This window comes from Truncatella angustata (assembly GCF_020726525.1).
Source record: "Truncatella angustata strain MPI-SDFR-AT-0073 chromosome Unknown BKA67scaffold_4, whole genome shotgun sequence".
Classification (NCBI taxonomy): domain Eukaryota; kingdom Fungi; phylum Ascomycota; class Sordariomycetes; order Amphisphaeriales; family Sporocadaceae; genus Truncatella; species Truncatella angustata.
The window spans coordinates 3,714,629-3,736,727 of record NW_025763384.1 but is presented as its reverse complement, the minus strand read 5'-3'; the positions used below and the strand labels follow the sequence as shown (position 1 = coordinate 3,736,727).

At 48.9% G+C, this 22,099-nt stretch overlaps 2 protein-coding genes across 2 annotated transcripts; one reads left to right on the top strand and one right to left on the bottom strand.

Annotated features, from left to right (window-relative positions):
- Nucleotides 1-1,143: 1,143 nt before the first annotated feature.
- BKA67DRAFT_536160 (uncharacterized protein) lies at nucleotides 1,144-2,447 on the top strand (the record flags this gene model as incomplete). Its single annotated transcript, XM_046100119.1, has 4 exons — nucleotides 1,144-1,457; nucleotides 1,585-1,648; nucleotides 1,716-1,988; nucleotides 2,088-2,447. The coding sequence occupies 4 exons, from the start codon at nucleotides 1,144-1,146 to the stop codon at nucleotides 2,445-2,447; spliced, it is 1,011 nt and encodes a 336-aa protein (XP_045959138.1).
- A 2,356-nt stretch (nucleotides 2,448-4,803) lies between these two features.
- Nucleotides 4,804-7,261, bottom strand: BKA67DRAFT_518077 (putative phosphatase regulatory subunit-domain-containing protein; the record flags this gene model as incomplete). Its single annotated transcript, XM_046097980.1, has 2 exons — nucleotides 4,804-5,262; nucleotides 5,357-7,261. The coding sequence occupies 2 exons, from the start codon at nucleotides 7,259-7,261 to the stop codon at nucleotides 4,804-4,806; spliced, it is 2,364 nt and encodes a 787-aa protein (XP_045959137.1).
- Between the last annotated feature and the right edge of the window lie 14,838 nt (nucleotides 7,262-22,099).

Here is a 22,099-nt window from a genome sequence, read left to right as displayed (position 1 = left end):
TGTCAATCTGTATGATACTTGCAGCCACTATAGGAGTATCTGAGACTACATGGTGAGACCAGCTCTAGCCCGCCCAGTATGGTTGATAAAGAAAAGCATAGAATAAAGACTCGAGGATACACGATTATCCTAAGGGGTTCAACGCCAAATCAGTCTCTGTATCTCATTTTTGCATGACTCGAGGTGTTGGGTCAATGTCGAGAGCAACGGTATTCCCATAAGATACTTGGCAGACATGGATTCACAGTCGTGCGTGATATGCGGGAACGACGATCGCGGGGTTCTCAGCCTGGGGGAAAGATCATGTCAGTTCATACCTTGGGCATGAGGATTGACTCAAGAATTAAATCTCCTCGACTTAGAGGTCGATGATGAAAGCCCGCAGGTATGAATATTGTGTAAGTAAGTGGTAGATATGTACGTTCTTGAGAGAATTCGCAAAGGAAACACGAGCCTTGCCTGGCCTTTGGAATTCTATTCCAAGTGGAAACCTGACTGTGGCATGCAAAGCATATCTGCCAATAGGACCATAAAGAACACAAAGCTTCATGTTCGGGGCAACACGGGCCTATGCCCAGAGCTAGGTATCTAGACCATTGCAAGGCATAATCCAGGTTCAAACAAACGCTAGTATTTATGTGACAGTCAAACGGCATAAACTGAGCTGACACACTTGGTGTGGCTTTGGATAAGAAGCCTTATAGAGATTGCAGATAATAACCCCGATTCAAAGCACTATTTACGAGTGGCATGTCTATAGTTAATGGGCTCTTATTCAGCTTGCTTCTAGATCCCCAAACTTGCTTGAACCCCCCTGCAGCACAATTAATAGTCCAGCCACCAAAGCGGGCGGCAACGGCCAGGTCCTGCGGGGTGCCTAGGGTGGATAGCCGGATATAGTTTTGTCGCCAATAGTCATGTATAGGGACTAATAGGAGGAGGGAATAGCTACAATATCTGCCCTGTACATACATAAATAGCTCATTCAGTGCGGTCCCTTTGTTCTGAATTCTGGACTTTTCCTGTGGCTTACCTTTGATGAGCTGAAAACAATACTATCATTGGCACTACATTGCACTCAGACACGCCCCATTCCCACCACCAAGGATGAGGTAGCAGGCAGGCTTCGGAGGTTTCTCCGACATGGTTCTCAACATAGAATATCCTATACATCTGCGAGAAAGCCAGGTGAATTTAGCTTCACTCCCTTTAAGAGTAGTTTCCAAGATACAACCTAAAACACTCTACACATACACACCTTTCAAGCTTGCTGTCAACTTACATATCCCGACCGCTATATGCTCTTTCGTGCCACGTACTCTGTTCCAGTGCATTATTGACGATGAGACAGCCAGCGAGGAAGTCAAGAGGGAAGCCCAACAGCAGATTGACGCCATCACCGAGACTCTGACCGCAAACTCTGACGCCAATAATGTCGAGTCAAAATTTAAGACTCGGTAGTATGATATTCCCACCGATTCAAAGAATTCAGCTCGAAGATCTGGGGGATGGCGGCAGTCAACTTTGAAGGGGTCAACTACAGGGCAGGAGAGGTTAAAGGCTTATCCTGTAAACCCCTCCCAGGCATATTGTACAGAACCTCAAAGGACTATCTTTACGGACAAGACCAGGACGTCAACGTCTGCATGTAAGGGCCGAGGACGACCTACAGCTTTTACAAGACTGTGATGGGGAGGAACTCAATTGATAGTTAGGGTCTGCAGCTCGAAGCCAACATCCACTACTCAATCCGATACCGTAATGCCATCTGGGAACCGCAGTCGCAGCAGATAGTGTTTGGTGACGACGATAGCCACTCTCGTTTGGGACGCCATCCTGAATTCTTCAAGCCCGGGTCCATGATCAACAGCCTCGATGTGATCGCGTACGAGCTTACTCACGGCGTGACGCAGCACACAGCCAAGTCTGAGTATAGAGGGCAGCCCGGCGCTCTTAACGAGCCCGTCTCTGACGTGTTTGGTTCCATGGTACTCCAGTGGGAGCAAGGGCAGGCCGTCCACCTGGCAATTTAGCTTTTTAGTGCCAATGTTATCTACCAAAATTCGAAATCTCTTGTCGGGTCCAAGGCGACGAGTCTGCGTTCTCTTAAAGGCCCCTCTTCAACTTCCAACATGGATCCGCAGCCAGACCATGTGGCCCACAAGCTGTATTATAAAGGCAGAACCTGGTATGATGATGGCGTGCATCGAAACTCGGGAGTGCCTAACCATGCCTTTTACAAAGTGGCCATGCGGCTCGGTGGTCACTCGTGGGACAGAGCAGGCAAGATTTTTTACGCGACGCTCACAAATACGCGGATGCATTCGCAGGCGAGGTTTGTCGAGTTTGCAGAAGTGACGGTGAATCAGGCTGTGGTGTTGTACCCGCATGACCAAATTATAGCTGAAGCAGTAGAACCAGCCTGGAAAGAGGTTGGGGTTTTATGACTGTGAAAAAGAGGCACTTAATAAATCCAGGCCTCTTATATTAGGTAGCAGCCTATAATTTAAAGACGGTCTTATGTCTCGACACTGTCATACCATCTTGGAGGCAAGACATGACCATTAAAGAAAATTTAACAAGGTTGACACACTAATATGAGCATGGGCGGTGAGAATATAGGTCATGAATTACTTTTACGAACGAGAGGAGACTTTCGCAACAAGCTCTAGACCATTTTCTCCTGTGTTTAATGCAGAGAGCTAGCTGTCCAATGCAGCCTCTGGTTCGTAAAACCATTCACTGCAACCTATTAGCTAGGTTATGCACCACGTAGGTGAGCTAGAAGTAAGAGGGTGATTTGAGTAACAATTGCCTGAAATTACGTGTAAAAAAATGAAAGAACCTCGTTGCAAGCCAGTCCTCCCCCCCTTCTTGGGGCTAGACATTCACAGGAATGTCGATCGTGTTCAGAATCAAGTTGCTGTTATTTGACTCGATTCACTTCTTAACACTGCCCTTGGCTGCCTTCTACAAACTCTCGTTGAAAGATTCATCATCTTGCTTGAAGGACAACTCAAAGTTTGTTGTCTGCTCCCTTTTCGTGCTTGGTTTGGGCCTACTCTATTTGCTTCTGGTTGACAGAGAAAGAGATGGCATGCATAGCTGGGTCTGGGTCACCCACCCGATACACTCTCCCGCAATACAAAATATAGGTCTGGGTGGAGACTTGAGGAAAAAACCCGAGGGTAAAGTCCTTCTTCTGCACGGCGTTATATCTGTAGAGTGTCAACGTGACCTCATTGGCCTACTAGGTCAAGTACGACTTGCTTCCCTTGATACCGTCTGCGATACACTTGAGGAGTTTTTCAAAGCTTCACAGGGCTGTTTCAGGAATTTGAGGCCTGATAGTATCTTCTTGAGAATCGCAGAGTGCAATTTTGACGCCGTGAGGGTCTATTTTTGTAGGCATTCTGAGAAGCCACCAGAGACATCTACAATTATAGGTGTCAGCTACATATTTGAGCAAACTCAGTGTTGGAGAGTTGACTGTTTCAGTTTGAGGGAGACAGAGAGCTTTACCATCCAGAATACTGCAGGGCAAATTCCATAAGAGTCAAGGCGACTCTTGTTTCTATGCTAGCCTCCAAAGCATGCTTCTTTATGTTGACTAAAAGCAACACTCCTCAACAATATCTTTTCAACGCTGACCCATTGGCCGGGCTTAGCTTTGAATGCCCGCAAGTACAAAACTCCAATCTAGAGGTTTATTGCTGGTCACAGAATAAGTACGCGGAATCTTCAATTCAAGGGTCCAACAATTCCCAGGCTTATTCATTCCGACATACGAGCGATCAGAAATAATGCTTGTTTTACAATTGTTGTCTATGTACATAATTGGACACTGTGTCAAAATCATCCTAACCTAGCTTAATATGCTGGTTCGAAACTACCACTCAGTTCAAGGCACCACACGGCTCAAGTTAACTATAATGTTTTTAAAGATCAAACGGTATTCAATTGCAATTTCAAACCCTGGCATAACCATTTTATGTCCCTTTCCTACCAAGCCTGGTGTTCCCTCTCGCAATTCCGTAGCGAGCCCGTCCGAACCGAAGTCCAGAATTTATTTGTCTATATTCCCAGCATTCCAACCTGATACCGGTATCCCGTGGTGCATCAGCCACCGCTTAACCACCCCAAGGCGGTTGGTACTCATTCCAGCCATAGACGACCAAGTCGAGATCCAGCAGGAGGTAACACCTCAACGCGAAAGACTAGACCTATGACCGAAGCAACAGACGGCACCAACCGGAAACATGCCCCATCGAGGTGATGCGATATCACAGCTGACACCACCACAGTATACAACCAAACCTCGAAAAAGCGAATACTGCAACATCCACCACCAAAATACCAGGGCTGAATGAAAACGATCATTTCTTCCTGATGTCTCGTGGACGGCTATGCTAAAGCGGAGAGTCGTCGAAAACAAATATGAGAATTATGCATTAAAGAACACCAACTTGGTTTCTGTACCAAGCGTATATACCATGAACGCCTGATTAGGCCTCAAGGGCGAGTCTTAGCGTTCACCGCTGCCAACTTAATACCATTTTGTTCTTCGTATCCCATGACCTTTCGTGTACGTGGATGGGGTATATATTCCGAAGTCCGGATCCAGGTTGCTTGCCCAAAACGCCGGACGAAAATGCAGGAACCCAATGCGAGTGGCTGAACTGAAATCAAATGATCAAGAGCGATCGGAAAGGACGAGGCGAAAAATATTTAGCTTACACCACAACGAGTACACAAGTGTTGTGATGTTGAGAGAATTGGCGTATATGCCGGGCTTATCAAGGCTCAACTCCTAATTGCTGTCGAGGGATGAGCTTCTGCCGTAAACGGGAATCGATCGTGAACGTGGAAGGAAGATGTATTGACTGCAAAGTTCGGCGACGTACCAGCAAAAGGACTAAACCCACCAGCCATGTGTGCTGGTGAAGTTCCAGCCGTCACCGTCGCGGATGACGAAGGGCTGAGAGAGTGATGCATGGCTGTGGAAGGACCATCCAAAGGAGACTCTGCAGGCGAAGCACCAATAGCGATGTGCTGGTTTTGAAAATACGGATTCAGGTTCTGATGGATGGCATAGCGAAGAGTTCCGTGTTGAGATCTGTCAGCCATGTCGGGACTACCGTTCGAGCTCGAGAGGGTGCTGTTGGTAGTGCGAGTGAATAATTCGTCGCTAGTACCGTCGTATTTGCCATTTTGTAGTGTTCCATCCTTGATCTGGGGACTCGTTTGCTTGGAGCCATTGAACTGTAGCGCAAAGTTAGTCAGAATACAATATCGCGACGCTTCCAGGGTGGAATCACCATGTGGCAAGGCCGGTATCTCAGTTGGATGTACGTACAAAGCAGTATTTGTTGACGATTTCTTCGTACGAAGCCGATGAGATTCTGGGTGAATCTGTGCCCGGAACCTTTGAAGCGATGCCGGGGATAGGAGAGCCAGTGGAAACATCAGTCATCTGGATGACAGGCGTCGGCTGAGTGGCGAAAGCAGCCTTCTTGTTTGGCTTCATATAGAGGCCGTCACTGCGGGGGCTGCCTTGGGACTCCTTGTGGGCCTGTTTAGCAGCGTTGAGAGACACCCCAAAGTCGTAGCGGTTCGCAAAGGCGACACCACTGGGCGCAGAGAGTCTGTTGGCCAGGTTGTCGCTCGGTAAAGCACCAGTAGACTTGGAACTCTTGAGACGCAACATAGTAGGTTCAGACTCTCCCAAGTACTCGTGGATTGGCTGGTCAAAGTTCAAGAACTTTCCATCGTGGCCAAAGTCATCGAATGTAGGCACTGACTTGGGTCGATTGCCAGTGGATGCGTTTGACCGTCTGCTACTCCGTGGCAGAGAGTTGACAGGTCGCGACGATGCACCCTTGAAGTTGCCCTTGCCGTTCTGTGGCAATGCCTTCTTGCGGAAGTCGACCTGGAAGTTGAGGTTGTCATTGTTGTCCCAGTACTCGAGTCCGTTCACATTGTATCTTACGCAGAAGAACAATGTCTTGGACTCAAGGTTTGCCATGTCCGAAAGCTTGATGGTGAATTGAAACTGGTCCTGACCATTGGCTGACTGCCTTGGGGTGATCTCGTGCGCATACTCTGCGGCGACTTCTGATGTGGTCTTCCAGTAATCAAAGGTAAATCTGCACACAACCTGCTTCTGGAAAGCCAAGTTGGCTACAGCGATAGAACCAATCAGAGACTTTTGATCGGGAGACATCCACACACGTTCGACGCGAGCCGGAAGTGCCTTGCGCACAATCGTATCTCCAGGGAAGTTGTTCATGACGAGCTCCCATTCGAACGGTGGCGTTTTAGACGCGGATTTGTCATCAAACGGGTATTCCGTATCGCTCTCATAGGTGTCGGCAGGGGAAGTACCAGCGCTGACCGCCAGGGGACGATCAACCTGGAGGAAATGCCGCACATGTTCCAAATGAGAATCAAAGTGGACGGCTTTCGAGAAAGTAGGTGTGCCAGGCATACTTGATGGCCTTCGTGAGGCTGCAGGTCTTAGTGCAGGGCGCACGAGCTCGCCAGACTTTTTGCGGACCATAAGTGGCTTGGTGGGGAGATCGTCCGATTCCGACTCGTCCGACGTCGAGATAGAAGCATCCGCTGATTTGGACAAGATAAAGTTGGGCTCCGTCTTGGAGCGATTGTGAGATATTCTCCGTTGCGTATTTTGTGTGATATCAACCTTCAGGCTGTTCTGTACAGCATCCACCAAGTTCTCGATCTGTGCTGGCAGGACGAGAAGATCGCCAGGGGAGGTTTTCGAGGTCCTATCAGGTGAGCTTTGGCGGTGTTGAGGAATGGCGCTAATGGCGTCCTGGAGCTCCTTCAAGTTTTCTATCTGCCTACCTCTCGGCACAGTAGCCTCAGTTCCCTCATCTTCGCTAGAGGTTTGGGAGTCTGGTGGTGAGATGATGGCTCCAGGGGGCATAGCCCGAGCGTCTGCAATGGGAGGGGGCGATTGTCTGACAGCGGTATTGTTGTGATTTGCAACCATGCCTTTCAGGTTGTCGGAAGTTCCAGGGGGAGTCAGCTCGTACGACGGCGTGGTTACAGAAGAAGCCGAGGGCGTCCGTCTATGCTTGGTCAGATAGGAAGCCGAGCGTGGCAGCGCTGGGCGAGATGCCACGGTGGGCGAGCTGTTCAACGATGGCGTGCCATGCTGGATGGACGATCGACGGCTGACGTCGGGCGACGCGGGAGCTGAGGAAGCAGGAGAGCGAGCTGGGGGTGTGTAAGGCATCCCCGGAGATCTGGGTTGCCGGGTTAGACAAGGAGGCGGGGGGTGAAGAGAGGAAAAGTCGAGGTCCGACTTGAAGCTGCGGTTGCTAGGTGCCGGCTTGTCGGGAGGCAAGCAGGGAAAAATCAACCTCCAGGCTTCAAACCAAATGTGAAATGGCGAAGCGTTTTCTGGTGGGGCGGCTGAGCGCAAGTAGAAGCCTGGTAAGAAGGAAGGTTCTATCAGCATAATTATTCGATACGATGCATGGTTCCATATTAAGTGGATATTTTGTTAGACGACCGCATCGATCCGTCTGTAACTGCTTATGACTTCATACCAGACGCTTGTCTGGCAAGCACGAGGCGGAGAGCAAGTATTTATGTCATGTGCTGAATCCGGGGCACCATGAGGCGTGGAATGTTAAACAACTTTGTAGGGGGGAGGTTTGGCCAGAGACATGCCCAAAGCGTGTAGCGTTGTCCCAGGTAACAATCTTGTGGAATGGTGATCATGAATGACCCCTGGACCGGTTTTTTCTCCCGGCAGACAAATTACAGAATTGTCCGTTACAACGACCAACGACGTCCTGGGTATGTTGGCCAAGGCTAGGCATGTCCCTTCGCTTCCCCCAAAGCTACTGCAAATGGCAACATCAGGTTCCGGTGAAAGATGGTACTTACTAGAAGATGATGATAATTGATGCAAGTACGGCGGAGGTCGTGACTGGGAGAAATACACAGGCAATATTCCAGCAACTGTGCAAATGCTCTACCGTGGTCGTGACAGGTAAGTGGTAGGAGGGAGGGTTGTAGCAATCCTGCAATGCCAAAGAGAAGACAGAATGTGCAGATGTTGTGCCAACGCGACAACTCCTCGTTCGGACCAGCTGGTGGAGGAGTTGATCAGAAATGATGTGGCCTCTGGGGTGCCAGGGACACAACAAGAAGCTGGCGTTTTGGCTGCCAAGAATCGTTATACACAGAGCGTAAAGCCAAAGTATATCGAGTCTGGAGTAGGCAGCGGCGTTGCTAATAGAAAGACGCAGGGGGCTGGGAAAGTCCAGGACGTCCTTGCTTGTTTCCCTTGTTCAACGTCTTGCGGCACCGATAAGTTCCCTTGTTGGCCGTCTTTGCCCGTTCTCTTTCTTCCAACCTGTGCAAATTACCACGACAACTCTCAAACCTTCTCAAGCCGGGAGTGTGTTGCCAAGGGGAGAAAAGTGCGGCGGAATATGGTACTGGGACAAGCTTAATGTCCAAGTCCAAGTGAGCAAACAAACAGACGTATGTCGACGGTGTGACTAGGTCGGGGTGTTCGAAGTCCTGTCTCGATGCGATGATGAGAAGTGGTGAGGACAAACCGCTTTGTGGGAGTTGCAAGGCGGGCGGGATATGAGGAGGAGGAGGACAATAGTAGGTAGACAATATCCGTGAAGCAAACAACTACAGTCCGATCCAATCCAATCCAGCAGTGGATGTGTGCAGACTGTGAGAAGGAGAATTGTTGCGCGGGAGGGTGGGTAGTAGAAGGACTAATATGGTTGGGGCGGAGGCGCGCTCGGGTGGTGGTGTAGTTATGAATGCTGGGGGATCCTTTTTTTCCCTTTCGCAATTGGATCCAATGTTCAACGGGATCAATGTCCATGTCCATGTCCATGTTCATGTTCACTATCCCCCCCCATCAAGTCCAGAACTAGTCCTACTTAGTCCCATGCAACGTATTTACCCTAGCCAAAGTACTTGCATTTGCATTTGCACTTTGCTTTGCAGTCTCCAGTAAAGCTACAGACTGGGTTCTTACTGTACAATGAAGCGGGTAGTCTCGCACTTACACTAGGCCCATGTACTATGTAGGGTGAGCGCGACCGGGGTTACAGGGCATGCCCCCTGTAAGCGTGAGTGGGAGACGCACTAACGTAGACTGTACATGGGGCTAAGCACTGGAAACGCGCTGGGGTCGAGGTACTGCATTGGCTCCTGGCAAGATTAAATCCATTTTGAATTACAGTGCTTGTGCACCAAAGCCGACACTGTCCAACTCCGGTCTCGTTCAGTGGAAGGCCGGTGCCCAGACGATTGCTAGAGCCTGCTGGGTTCAACTGAAGCTTACCTGTTTCCACTGGCGCTGGGCTCTAATGACCTACGGGACTAGGGTTCCCGGCCACTTTGGTGCAAAAGTAATTTTGGTAGCCTGGCGACGATTCGGCAATCCACCAGATCAACTACTGCTACAGCGTCGTCCTGCTCCAGCTTATCTGGTTTATTTCTTGGAAATTTTGATAAAATTTAATCAACTGGGTTGTGGAAAGACCTGGGCATTGTATCGAAATATACAAGCATCACAATACACCAGGAAATGAATACGACATGGCCGTCCAAAAAATCCTATCGGCTCGCTTGCGATGAGCAACTGTTTGCGGCGTAAGCTTGGCTTCCACCCAGATTATGAGAGCATGACATTGCAGCACGTCATCCGCGCTCAAGCCAGTCTCATCCAAGGTCCATCTGATCAACCAGCGGCGTTGTTGAGTGTATCAGGATGAAGCCTTCGTCAGAGTTAATTCAGGCGACATTCTCAGCGATTCAAGCAATTATATTTCGTGCACACGTGGGGTTGCTTGCCACTGCTAACCCTCTGCTGAAGCACCACAAAGTATGAGAGAGACGGCTCTCAAAGTACACAGTATTCCCAGGCAAACCCCAAGACTTGTCCATTTCATCAATCCCAATCAATGATAGCTACGCTTGCTTGGTACAAGAGGAGAGCGAGCCGCGAACAGGGTCATATTACGCGGAGAACAGCAGGTTCGGGCGTTGTCCAGTGCTTGGAAGTGGCGTGGGGGAATTAGCGAACCGCGACAGTGTCCAAAAGTACTCGCTACTCGCTACTTAGGCTATAAAACTACAAGAGAATGACGTAGCTTTCTTTTCAATTGTGTGACCAGACCACAAACTCTCCGATTATCAAGCCCACTCAGCGGCCGGCTTTGTTACCAAGTTTCCGGGCATTGGACAATTGGACAAACGACAGCCCCTATAATAACAACCACCAGACTAGGGACAAGCACGCTGTACCGAGTATGCACTACTGCGCATGAATTTCAATTGTCGTCAACGTAGCTTCATCAAGATGGTTTCTATTAGCATTTGGACCGTTGAGTTGTGAGCTAGTGCACGAAGGCTCTACTGTGCTACTTGTAATTGTATTTCTCTTAGTCTGGCTGCTCGAAGCCCACTTCAATCCAGGGAAGTTCTGCAGCTACGAGTATCACAGTCGGCCATCCATGATACTGGTTTATTCAGAACATTCAGAGCTGAGGACATCATCGGGTTTTAGGTGCGACCAGGAACTATGTACACTGAAACCCGACGCTTTTAGGCGCCCGCGACTCATTGACACGCCTTTGTCGTCTGGGTTTCAGCAACACCATGTTAAATAATCGTCTTGTTACGATAAGAATGCTTTCCAATGTCGTCAACATTCTACCAAGTACGAATAACCATCACCATGTTTCTATCTGTCGAACCTTCGGGGATGTTCGGCAGGTTCTGCCGTTGCACCAATTTTTTGTTGCACGCCTATCGGCATGAACGTGGACCCGGGGGGAGGAGAGGGGAGGAAGGAGGGGGGCTTTTTTTTTTTTAGGACATCACTATCACCTTCAGGGTCTAGGCATTACGACTTTGACACAAACTCTATGTTCACCGACCCCTCCACTACAGTCTGTCTTACCGCCATCACAAATGGCAGACTAGATGATCGATATCGCATTACCAATCGCTGTGCGTTGTATTTTTGCCCAAGATCTCGCGGTTTGAGGCATATATCAAGCAGATGGCGTTTCGTGGTGTGATGTCGCAACGCTAGCACGGCGCGGACTGTTCACCAAGGCTGCAAAGCAACGCCTCCTATATTAACACCATCAAAGCTTCTGTTGAACGGAGCTGACCATTAGCAGTGTCGCAACGTCGTATTAACCGATGGCAGCCATCGTTGCAATGCGCACCACTTACTTCGTTTCAATATGGTATCACACTCTCGCAATTGATCCGACACCGAGATAGTTGTACTATATAAATATCGTCTTAATCGACCTACAATACGGATTGCTCATGCTGCAGTTACTTCGTATCCGAAAACAGAGTTCGTTGTGGTATAGCATTGATAAACACCCCACGATCTCCATCATTAGCACTGGAGTTTGAAAAGTGGGCAATCGCCAGCGCTCACCCACTAACACTTCAAACGTCCTTGGGTGGAAACTGTCAAAGACGCAGCATGTTCGGAGATGCATTATCAACAAAAACAATAAGAAATTCTCATATTTCTGTAATACATGGCTGAGTGCCAAACCTTAAAGCCACTGTCAATGACTAGTCTCGAGTGGGCAGTCAGAGGCAGTCGGTTTGCTACTCTATCTATTCGCCAATGTTCAATGTTGCCCCATTCCCATAGAATTCGAAACCAATGTATAGACTCAACGGCACAGTGAGCGTTGATTCGTTGAACAATCTCTTGCTGGCGCACTTGCCATCCCTGCGTCAAACACCGATCAGCTAATGGTCCTCAACGACTAGGATAAGACAAGCTTACACAAGCCACAACGCAAGGAATTATGGGGCGTGGCCAAGAGGAAAATCTCTGTCCTGTGCTTTAAGAGACGCGTTCGAGACTTCGAGACCAGCAGCTTTCCAAGGTCGAACTTTGAGGCTCTCAACGGAAGGAATTTCACATATTCAGAGTTTACTAGGAACCTATCAGGGTCCCATTTCCCTATTCTTTCCCTTTCTGAGGGATGGTGGTTTGTGGCAGCGTGCATGAATAATTCAAGCAGCTCTCATACGACATCGATTATATTGTCACCACACGCTCTTCGTGAGATTGGCATGCCGCCATCCGGAAGTTGCGGGGTTGCCAATGGTGAACTCGGGCGATGATCAGTCCCGGATTCAGCGGAGTCTGGACCTGACCATTTTCCATACGAGCCGAGCTCAGCCTTCTCCTGGTCTTTGACAGATACTCCACCGAGAGGGTAACGTCAAATACACTTCCGCATACGTCTAGTGTTTTTGGCAACAAAAGTAATACACAATTGGATACTGTTATCAAGAATCGAACGGCCCACATGCAGATTCAATTCAGCGGCACATCCGCTAGGGTCGGGAAGCATCCAGATTGGTCAACAATCCCTGTGTAGAGATAACGCTCTCCCAAAGCTCGGCCTCCGAAGGCGGGCACCCTCCATATTAAATATCGATGAGACAAGACTGCAGCTTGATTGACAATGCCATACTGAAAACCTATCATATTCTGCGACCCGTATGCCTTGCCGCCTTTCGTATCAAGGTTTACGCGAGAGAAAAAAAAATGGTTGAAGCTAGCTACACTTGCACGAAGAGACCCTGAAATTGTTGAGTAATAGGGAGAGCTTTCAAGGGTCCGACCTCATCTACCACAACATCAAAGGTTAATGGACCCTTTAGTACCCTTCATACAGTGCTTGTTTACAGTATCTATCCAAGCGATCGAAGCCGAGATGAATTGACTTTACCATGAACGTATCATAAATTCGCCGGAAGCAACCTTCGATTGGCTTGTATATTCATACTACGTCTGTGGTGCACTTGTTGCAATGAAACATAATTTGAGCTGTGCAATGGGCTGACTAGCTCACTGTCTTCCTGCTTGTTCTATATGTAGCCCGCGCGCGATTCATTTGGGACATCGTAATTTTTGCACCCGTACAGGACGCCCCTAGAAAAAGGTTAGAATCTAGTCTAGCGTACGAAAAGTATAATTATCTCCAACATTTTTGTTACATTACAGTCATCATTCGCAGTAGCTGCCCATTCCAACGTGACTGGATTCATGATAGGTGACGGTCTCCTCGCGTTTCATAGAGAACTAATATCATCTAAGGTTGGTGCACCTGGGCAAAAGGACTTAGACCGGTACATTAAAGGGACCCACAAGCTCAAATGTTGTGTACCAGCTTCAGGATTGCAAAGACTTCTAAGAGAGGATCACTCAAGTAATGTAACCCAGAGCGATGACTGATGCAAGGTATACATCTCTAAGTAGTTGTCGCCGTTGTCGCCGCCGCCATATCGTTCGCCATTTCATGAACAAACGCCGCTCGAATACTCGCCAGTTGTTCCAAAATTAACCCACTAGAATTCCACAGCGCTGTGAAGTAAAGCAGGGATAATGTGTCGCACTGTCAGTCTAGCACTGCAGGGGCCATACAGTAGGCTTCCCCCTAGTTTCTTACCATAAAGGCCCAAGCTCGTTTCTATCACTCCACTATTCGTAACCTAGAAGAAGAAAAATAAGAGAAAAACTCATCTCCACGCAGAAACATCGCGGGGCTCCTCAGCTCCCCTCCTGTCATCAGTCAAACCTCCAGAACTCCAGAGGTCTCTCCATTTATCTCATCGGCCCTTTCTCCATGCATTCAAATCCACCTCACCAGAAGTGGTGGTTTTTTTGGTGGTTTTTTTTTTCTTCTTTTCGCTTGAGTCATGTCCTTGCGGTCGCTGTCACCCGTATGACAAACATCAATTGCCTCAACTCACTTCATAAAAATCAATAGGCCAACAAACGCCTTTGTACTATCGGATCTTGCAACCGACATAGCCAAACTAACTTGGCTGGTGGTAAGACGCACAAACGAAGGTGACGTTCTGCCGCCCGAAATTAATCGCCTGATATTAGTCACCAATTGGTGCTTCGTGTTGGTATCTCAACGTAACACAATGACAGCTTCTCCGATCAATAATATCAGTTTGTGATGTTATCGGGAATGACAAACCCATCCACGAAGTACTGCAAATCTCATCAATCAGGCGTCTTGAAGTCACCCGCCGCACCCCTTATCAATTCCTCATGGGGCGGGACTGTGGTGGCAATGCTGAACAGTAACGAAAAGTCCAACCTGACCTTTTAAATCACGCAAGTAGGTAACCAATAGTTGAAGAAAACGTTATTCATATATGTTTCTTTTCTGCGGCTGCGACTCGACATTCATACATGAAAGCTCGTCGGCGATCCATGATGTCAAAAACGGGTCAATCCGAAGCGCCAATGAGCCACCCTGCCGGATCCCAAATTGAGCCTCTTCGATCGACCACTACGTACTTGAAACCCCCACCATCGTGAGATTTCAACCCAGTTACGGGACCTTGTTACCTGTACCAGCTCTCTAGCATTGTCTTGATAACTGCGCCCCCCCTGGTCTTGATCCCGCTGCAAGCTGCATCTCACGTCGCAAGTGCAACAATGCTCGATGCAGATAACAGGTCGCCTGCATTTTCGGCACAAGGGAAATGCGCTTTCTGGCTGCCTTTCTCAATCGTACCACCGATAGGGGTTCACATGAGAGACGGTCCGGGCGGGTTCAGTCTGCAACAAAAAGAAATTTGTAAAGAAATAAAATAAAATAAAATAAAATGAGAAATTATTATAAAAATTTTAAAAATATATTTAAAGCGATTTGCATTCCAAAAAAAAAAAGATTTCCCCCGATTTTAATAAATTAAAAATTAAAGATCGAAAGGTTTTACACGCAGAACAACGTCGCATCTCCCTATGCATCTCCCTCATCGAACTAGGCAACTAGAATAGCACAACAAAAAGGATCACAATTGCATACACGGTACGCAATAGCGTCTCTCAATTCCATCAACTACAATAGCCCATCAACGGCTTTAGGACAGCACACTGTACACAATTCTGAAACTATCGTGAATGACGGCGCCCAAGTGGGTGATGTACTCGTGAAAGTACCATTGAAGGTGAACTAGTCCAATCAATGGACCATGCCCTAGGCAAGGCCGGCCTTGGAAGTTCAAAGACGCCCTGACGCGTCTTGAAATTCTCGATTCGTTTCTGGCAGCCTTTTTAGATCCCGTTAGCTGTGGATGTTTCGGATTACCAGGTGGAGTCAAAGGCACACCCTGGCCAGTTCTTGTCCCGTTCCCGACCTGATATCCGGCAGACTTGCTTCATTCGGTAGGCGAGGATGGTCGCGACCGTCTTGAGAGCCTGCCAGCCTGTTTATGCCTTACAACACAAGGATGGGGATCCGGTCAGCTGCCCTCAAAGAAGATGGAAAAGCGAGTTTCTGGAAATCAGATCTCTTACCGCGACAAGCTTCCGATAGCCCTTCAGGCAGCCCTTTCAGTCTATTAGAGTTTCGCGTACCTGATCGACTAGACCATCTCCCGCCTTAAAATGGCAACAAGCCGTCCGAAGGTGAGAAACGTGTTCGTTACCCGGACGAACTCCGTATCTGTCAGAGGAAGAGTCTTGGCCAAAACCGACGATCCCTTCACAATTCCTGCGCCTCGGCCAGGCCACAGAGGAATCGCTCCAGACACCAATTCAGGCTTCATCTCCCCACAGGATGCAATTGACCACTTTGCGATCCTCCACGTGGTGCATGACACGATGTGATCTGAGCACTTGCCGTTGCCTCCGCGCCCCGTAGCACTTGAATTGGGCCAATCTTTACGTCAAACTCCTCAATTGAACTCTGGTACTCCGTGCTCCACCGCGTGTACATACTATGTAGTACGATGCTAGCTGTAGAACACACACGGCATGGTGAAGATGTTTTTTGCATTCAACGGTACACATGCAATTCACTAGAGAAAACACCCATTTCACACCGCTCATCTAGCCACATCCATCCCGTGGCTTGAGAAAACCACAGGCGAATGAATTCGTGAAAACAGACGTCAGCCGCTCCTGGCCTGACGCCGCGGTGCGTGCTCTGGTCAGCCCAGGGTTGTATACGTGGGAAGCTTGTTCTCTTTTTGACAATGATGTCATATCGCGTCTCCTTTCCACAACCGTGGGCCTTGAGAATCGGAATTTTCGCATCAGATCGAAAGCTACTAAGCCCCCCACTCGCTCCAGTGGGTATGGGGGAACTATGCGAGAAATCAAACAGATGTGGATTGCAGCGCTAGAATGAGAAATGCAAGCTTGCGCTTCATACTCAGACGCTTGGGCCCAATACAAATGTTGTTAGACGAATCCACCGACCTCCGCTGAAAATGCTATCTCCAGATCCGGGTCGCCGGGGTTTACGTGTAGGACATCGTCGATGCCGAGACTGGGAGCCATCATGTTCGTTTCACTGGCGCTGAGGAAACCGTGCCATGTGCTTTTCGAGGCGGTATCCCAGGTGAGGCCATCACTCATGTTTACCCATTCGGCAAAACTGACTGCCAGCAGCGTGATTTTTCATACTGTTGCGTCAAGACTGTCGTCTCCCTCTATGCACTCTGGAAAGTCCCAGACATTTGGTAAGCCATACCCTTGTCATGTCCCACGCACTTCCACACAATTGGCCTTGGCATTATCCATGTTTCTTCGTGGTCACGAGGAGACAGAAATCCAGGAACAAAGACAATTCTCATATGTTGTGAAACACTTACGAAGGTGCAATTCAGTCTGAAATTCCCCAATCCCAATATCCGGGGTACCAGTTTGATTTGCTTCTAGCTTCTGAACATGCCTGTTGTTCTTCTCGTGCTATCCCGGCAGAGAAAGGTTTCTACACCAACTAGCAGCGCTTGAACACCCGAAATTGAAACTTGAGAATGTCGTATGAACGACGTCTGGATCCCGAAGTTTGATTCCTAGGAGCCTTTGTTCCGTACAGTGTCGCAGAATACTTTGCTCTGCATTGGTGCTCAGCCCGGGATGTTTCAGTAGGACAGTACTTTCGAAAGTCATTTTGTAGTCCCATGATCTCTGATTGCATTCTTTGCAGCCGAGCTGCGCACAATACTACCGTCATGATTCAAGGCAGCCCTTCCCATATTCATACATAGCGGTGCCATGCAACAAAATAACGTGCCTCCTTGCCCCTGCCGGACAAGACCAGGTGACCTTGTTTTCAAGCTGACATGCACAGGCGATCACCAGCAATCCCAACAACGCTCCAGGCCATCCCATTGGCCAAGTACCTGAAGGAAGTTTTCAAGGAACCTGCACGGTTTTTCCTCTCCTTCCAAGGCATATAGAGCAAGCCAGCACCAATGTTTGCAAGGCCTCAGCCTTACACCGACACATCCTCGCTGCGAAGTCCGCGCTCCGGCAAAGTCGCAACACAAGGGCTCCTACCCCGCAGTCTGTCTTTTTTTGGGTTTGGAAAGTTAAACAAGCGAAAGCGCGTGTTGACCATAGACAGCTGGTAGCGAAGTACAGAAAGTTAAAAATCCCACAATGTCGATCTCCCTCTTCAAGGCTGCCTCCCCAGGACCTTTTGCTCAGGTTTGTTCACACTCGTCCATGGACGCTGGCGAAAATCAGCACCGCAAGCAGCGGTGAGGGAAGTCCCCCGGGATAATCTTCCATATCCTTTTCATCGAAAGACCACTTCACAAATCCACCCCCCCCCCCCCCCCCCCCAAGATCATTTGCCTTGCGTCGGCGTAGATTGAATTGTACTAAATCCATCTGATCTGGGCGTTCGGCAAACCTTAGATAGCTTACCAAGCCAAGAATAGGCAGGTAACACAGACGGGCTTTTGTGGGGGTAACCTTTTACAGAGTTTCGCTTCGTTGCTAGATGGTGCCAAACAGCAACACCAAATACTCAATGCCTTAGTCTGTCTAGTCTTGCAGCAGTGCTAAGAAATGCTTCATATTCCGCTAGAAGCTACTTTATCAGAGCGAGATGGCGGGGCATTCCAGTGCCCATGCCAAGTCCGTAGATCTGGCGTGTACTAAAAACACCTATATTCACGAACTGCTGGGAGGCACCAGCCCGCGATGCCCAGGGTTTGCGTGTCGTCTGGTTAAGGCTTGCGGCCGTTCTGCGGATGTGTGGCTTTGCCGTGCCGCCGCTTGATGCGAGTATAAAATGAACGTGAAGTGTCGGTCTTGTCAACACTACGCTTATCTCCCATGTTTTACTGGATTTCTCACATGTCGACGTACCCAGAAGATGTGGGTTGGTTATAGGCGTCTGGGCTAGGTCACCATGACGAGTACACGTTGACGGTTCTATAGAATTTGATACAAATATCGAGCCGCATTATAGACTCATGGACACTCCTACTGCTTGGGACAACATCGGGAATTACTCTCCATGGAGGTCAACGATCTGAAACGGGCATTTTACTCGTGACAGGTTGCACGATAACGGCGTCGAGACGTGTAGGTGCGACCATACTTAATATATCATGAGCTCACAACTGTATTGAATCGTGTCACTAGTAAAACCTCCTCCGTGTGGACGGTCCCTCGAGAGCTAGTCACGAGAGGCAGGGTATATGGCAGCAGGATTAGCACCGCACATTACCATATCCCTCCTGGCGCTCATGCGAACTAGTATGGAACTGTATATGTTGGTTGGGTCATGCCCAATATTTGGTTTGACGTTCACCGAATGCAGAGCTGCCGGCTTCTCATACACACGTTTCGGAATTTGAGCACGCGGTCAAGAAAGTCGTCCAATAAGAAGCATGGAAGAATCGTGGACAGTTTTCCATTTCATTTGTATATTGTACACCGGCCGCAGATCAATGGTTAAAGTTTGATCAATGCTATGGTATCGCGGAATATTGCCCATCTTATCATGGCTCATATACTGCTGGCAAAGCTAAGTCTTGCTAGCCAGTTGGCAACTCTGCGTTCCGCCCTTCGAGCGTGGTTTGGTTCAGTCAAGCTTTATCGGATGAGCCTTAATATGGTTACTCGATGGCCTCATCTTTGAAGAAGGGCGATGGTGAGTATTAAAGTGGCGATGTTGGGATTCAATATCCCATGTATGGTGTAATTAAGTAGTATAGGGTTGTATCCTTGAGAAACGGCAGTTTTCCACCAGGAGCGCTCGAAGACGGGTCGGTCCAATTCCGTAAACACAATCGATGACCACCTAGGTACGCTCCAGGTCCAGCCAACCCGCCAGTTGCTGGTACATTGCCAAAACATCAAAGCCAACCAGTATGGGGGCAGGTCTCCCCAGGCAAAGACTTGGGTTTTCGAGCTTGTACACTTCTTCGGTTCCACAAGACCTTAGTTGCAGGTCACTACGTCAGATGGGAATAGTAGTACAAGGCCACCAAGTCCGGTATGCCAGAACGAGCCTGGAAGACCATCTCCATTCGACATTGTTCGCCGGCACATTGCCTGCCGGGAGAGGTCGGCCTGGGACGATTTTGGCATGCACCCCAGAATTCGGCGAGGACCCTGCAGGTGTTGTGTTGCCATACGCATGTTCAGTGGCTGGAGTATACGTGCACGTGTCGCGAGCGCCCAGAACACATTCATACAATTATGTGCCTCTTGGCTCAACGCTGCTCTGTCAGTCACATGATGTCAAGCCTGGGGAGTAGCTACCGATATCATGGGCCACAATGACAAGCATAGAATTGCACGCCATCGATCCGGGGCATCTGCCCCGACGCTCGACTCTAGACTACGGGGGAGGTCTCCAGATCTCAGATACGTAAGGTATGGAGTCAAGAGTGTCCAAGAATGCTTGGAGCGGGGAGAGTGGTGTGACTTTTTGCTTCCACAATGGCCGACATGCCAGCCGTGACATCCGGCAAATCGGGACCACAATGAACTGACGATACTCACCCAACCTACGGTCTCGCGACTCGCGCTCACGACCCGTAGATCAACATTTTCACGTCGACTTTGACCGGTTTTACACGCCGAACCGTTACATCATTTTATCCAAGTTCGAAATACGAGCTATTGACGACTCCTCATTCCTGCCGCAGCCGAATATTTCGAGCCGCACCTTTGTCGCCAAGCGGGCCTGTGAGAGCTCAAAGCCCAGAACGCCGCATTATGCAAGTCAATGTGCGAAGCCAGATATGATCCTGACCGGTCCCCACAGACGATTGGACGAGTGGGCGGCGCACCGTTATCTAGCTGCGGGCTTTAGCATGTGAGACGACCTGTAGTAATCTTGAGGTGCATTGTAAGTTTGATTATGCGCAATATCGAACAAGACCCTTCCTTTCTATAATAGGCGAGAAGTGCCACACCGTTGCCCTAGGGAAGGAGGTTGCCAGGTTTATAGCGCTACGGTAATTGGTTTTTGACAACATGCAACATTCGCCAGTATGCCTCTCTAGGAGGTCTGTAATGTCGGGAGATTGCGACGCTGGAAGTTTCCGAGCTACACACACTCATTACACAGAAGTTGAGGCGCGCATTGTGGTTGGGAATGGCCTCACTTTCCTTGGTACACGTCAAGTGGCAAGAATCAACAAAACTTTTCGCACGTTTTGTGCCAGCCTCCAAGAATATGATCCGTCATGTGTATCGTATGTTACTGGCCAATTACCCCTCATCCCATGGTCCCACCTGTCCAAGCTGTTCTTAGTATAACCCAAACAAACGCTGCGATGGCGCACAAGGCAATGATAGAATGCAGGAGCGGTATGGCTTTGCCGGTCGCGTTATTGCCCTCTCTCTTCATGCAATACTACGAGAGATTTATCAGTGGATCCCTCTCACAGTTGTTCGCGGAGAGTGTCAGCGCGCTCAAGACCCAGACCCTGACTTCCCCGAGATGGAACCACCTACGGCCCCATACTTATAGGCACATCCGAACACCACCCTTCGAAAGATGGTGTGATGGGCCCGCAAGTGGCCAATTGCGGAATCCAAACTTATGCGACTCGAAGAAGACTTGGTTAAATCGGGTAAACCCTTTTGGGCAATTCCTCTGACACTTGTTACACGAAATAAAACTCTTCTCAGATGCTGTGAGCTGCAAGATGCGACGTCAAAGATTATGAGTTTATCATTGACAGACAGTGTCCTCACACTGTTGCAAATTCTCATGCCCGTAGGGTCCTGGATTAGCTGGCAAACAAGCGCGGAACACTGTTTAGGATTATGGGTCGAGGAGTATCTATGGTAGCTTTTTGTCAGGCGTAAGACTCTATGAGGCTCATTGTTGACCTCAGCTACTTGGTACACACTTCAAACTGTAACTTTACCTTTCTGTTATACCAAGTACAACGTACAGAAATCTACCGATATCGGACTGCTGTATTGTAAGACATCATGATAGCCTAGAGCATGCGGACTAATGCGTTGACATGCTTACTCTTGCAACTGAGAACGTCACGAGGTATTGGAAAGCAATTTGGCAATGTCAATATGAATACTTGAGTTGCAAAGTCAGCTCCACAACATGTGATATGATCTACACTGTCATTCTGCCGATTAAGCCATAGCATGCTAGGCCGTGAGAGACTCTGGTACAGCTGCGGAGCTCCAGGCTCAGGTAGCACAGCTGGCGTATGATATACAACGATCCTCGACCATTGGCGGGGACCGTCCGGACGAGGTAGGAGGGTGCCACTTATTCGGTCAAGACGCATCCAGATCATTCGATATTGGCAAAGTCCCTGCATACTCTCTGGTGGCAACTCCTCATTTGTCCGACAAGCCACAGGCTACTGTCCCACCACCATCACATTAACATGTCGATCATTTCAGAGCAATTTTCAGCTATTAATGCAGCATTATGAACAACTCCACACATTCTCTTGATATTCGTATCTGCATACGGACACGCAGAAGCCGCGCCATTCGCAATACCTGCCCATCACACGTCCTGATACGTAAACAAGACGCCGAGAATTGATGTGCGGAGTGCAGCAAATATACCCCACGGTTGCAAAAGTCTGCCCAACAACAGCAGCGGAGTTGCATAGGGTGTAGTGGTGTAGTCGGCGGTCTAGCCTTTTCATAGCGCCATCATTGGCCGTCGAGTTAGAGTTTTCCGAGCTCTCCTGCTGGTCCTGCTTGTTCGGAACTTGTACCTTCGCCGAGAAGCCGAAACATTTCTTCGTATTGTCTTGCCGGGGCGCT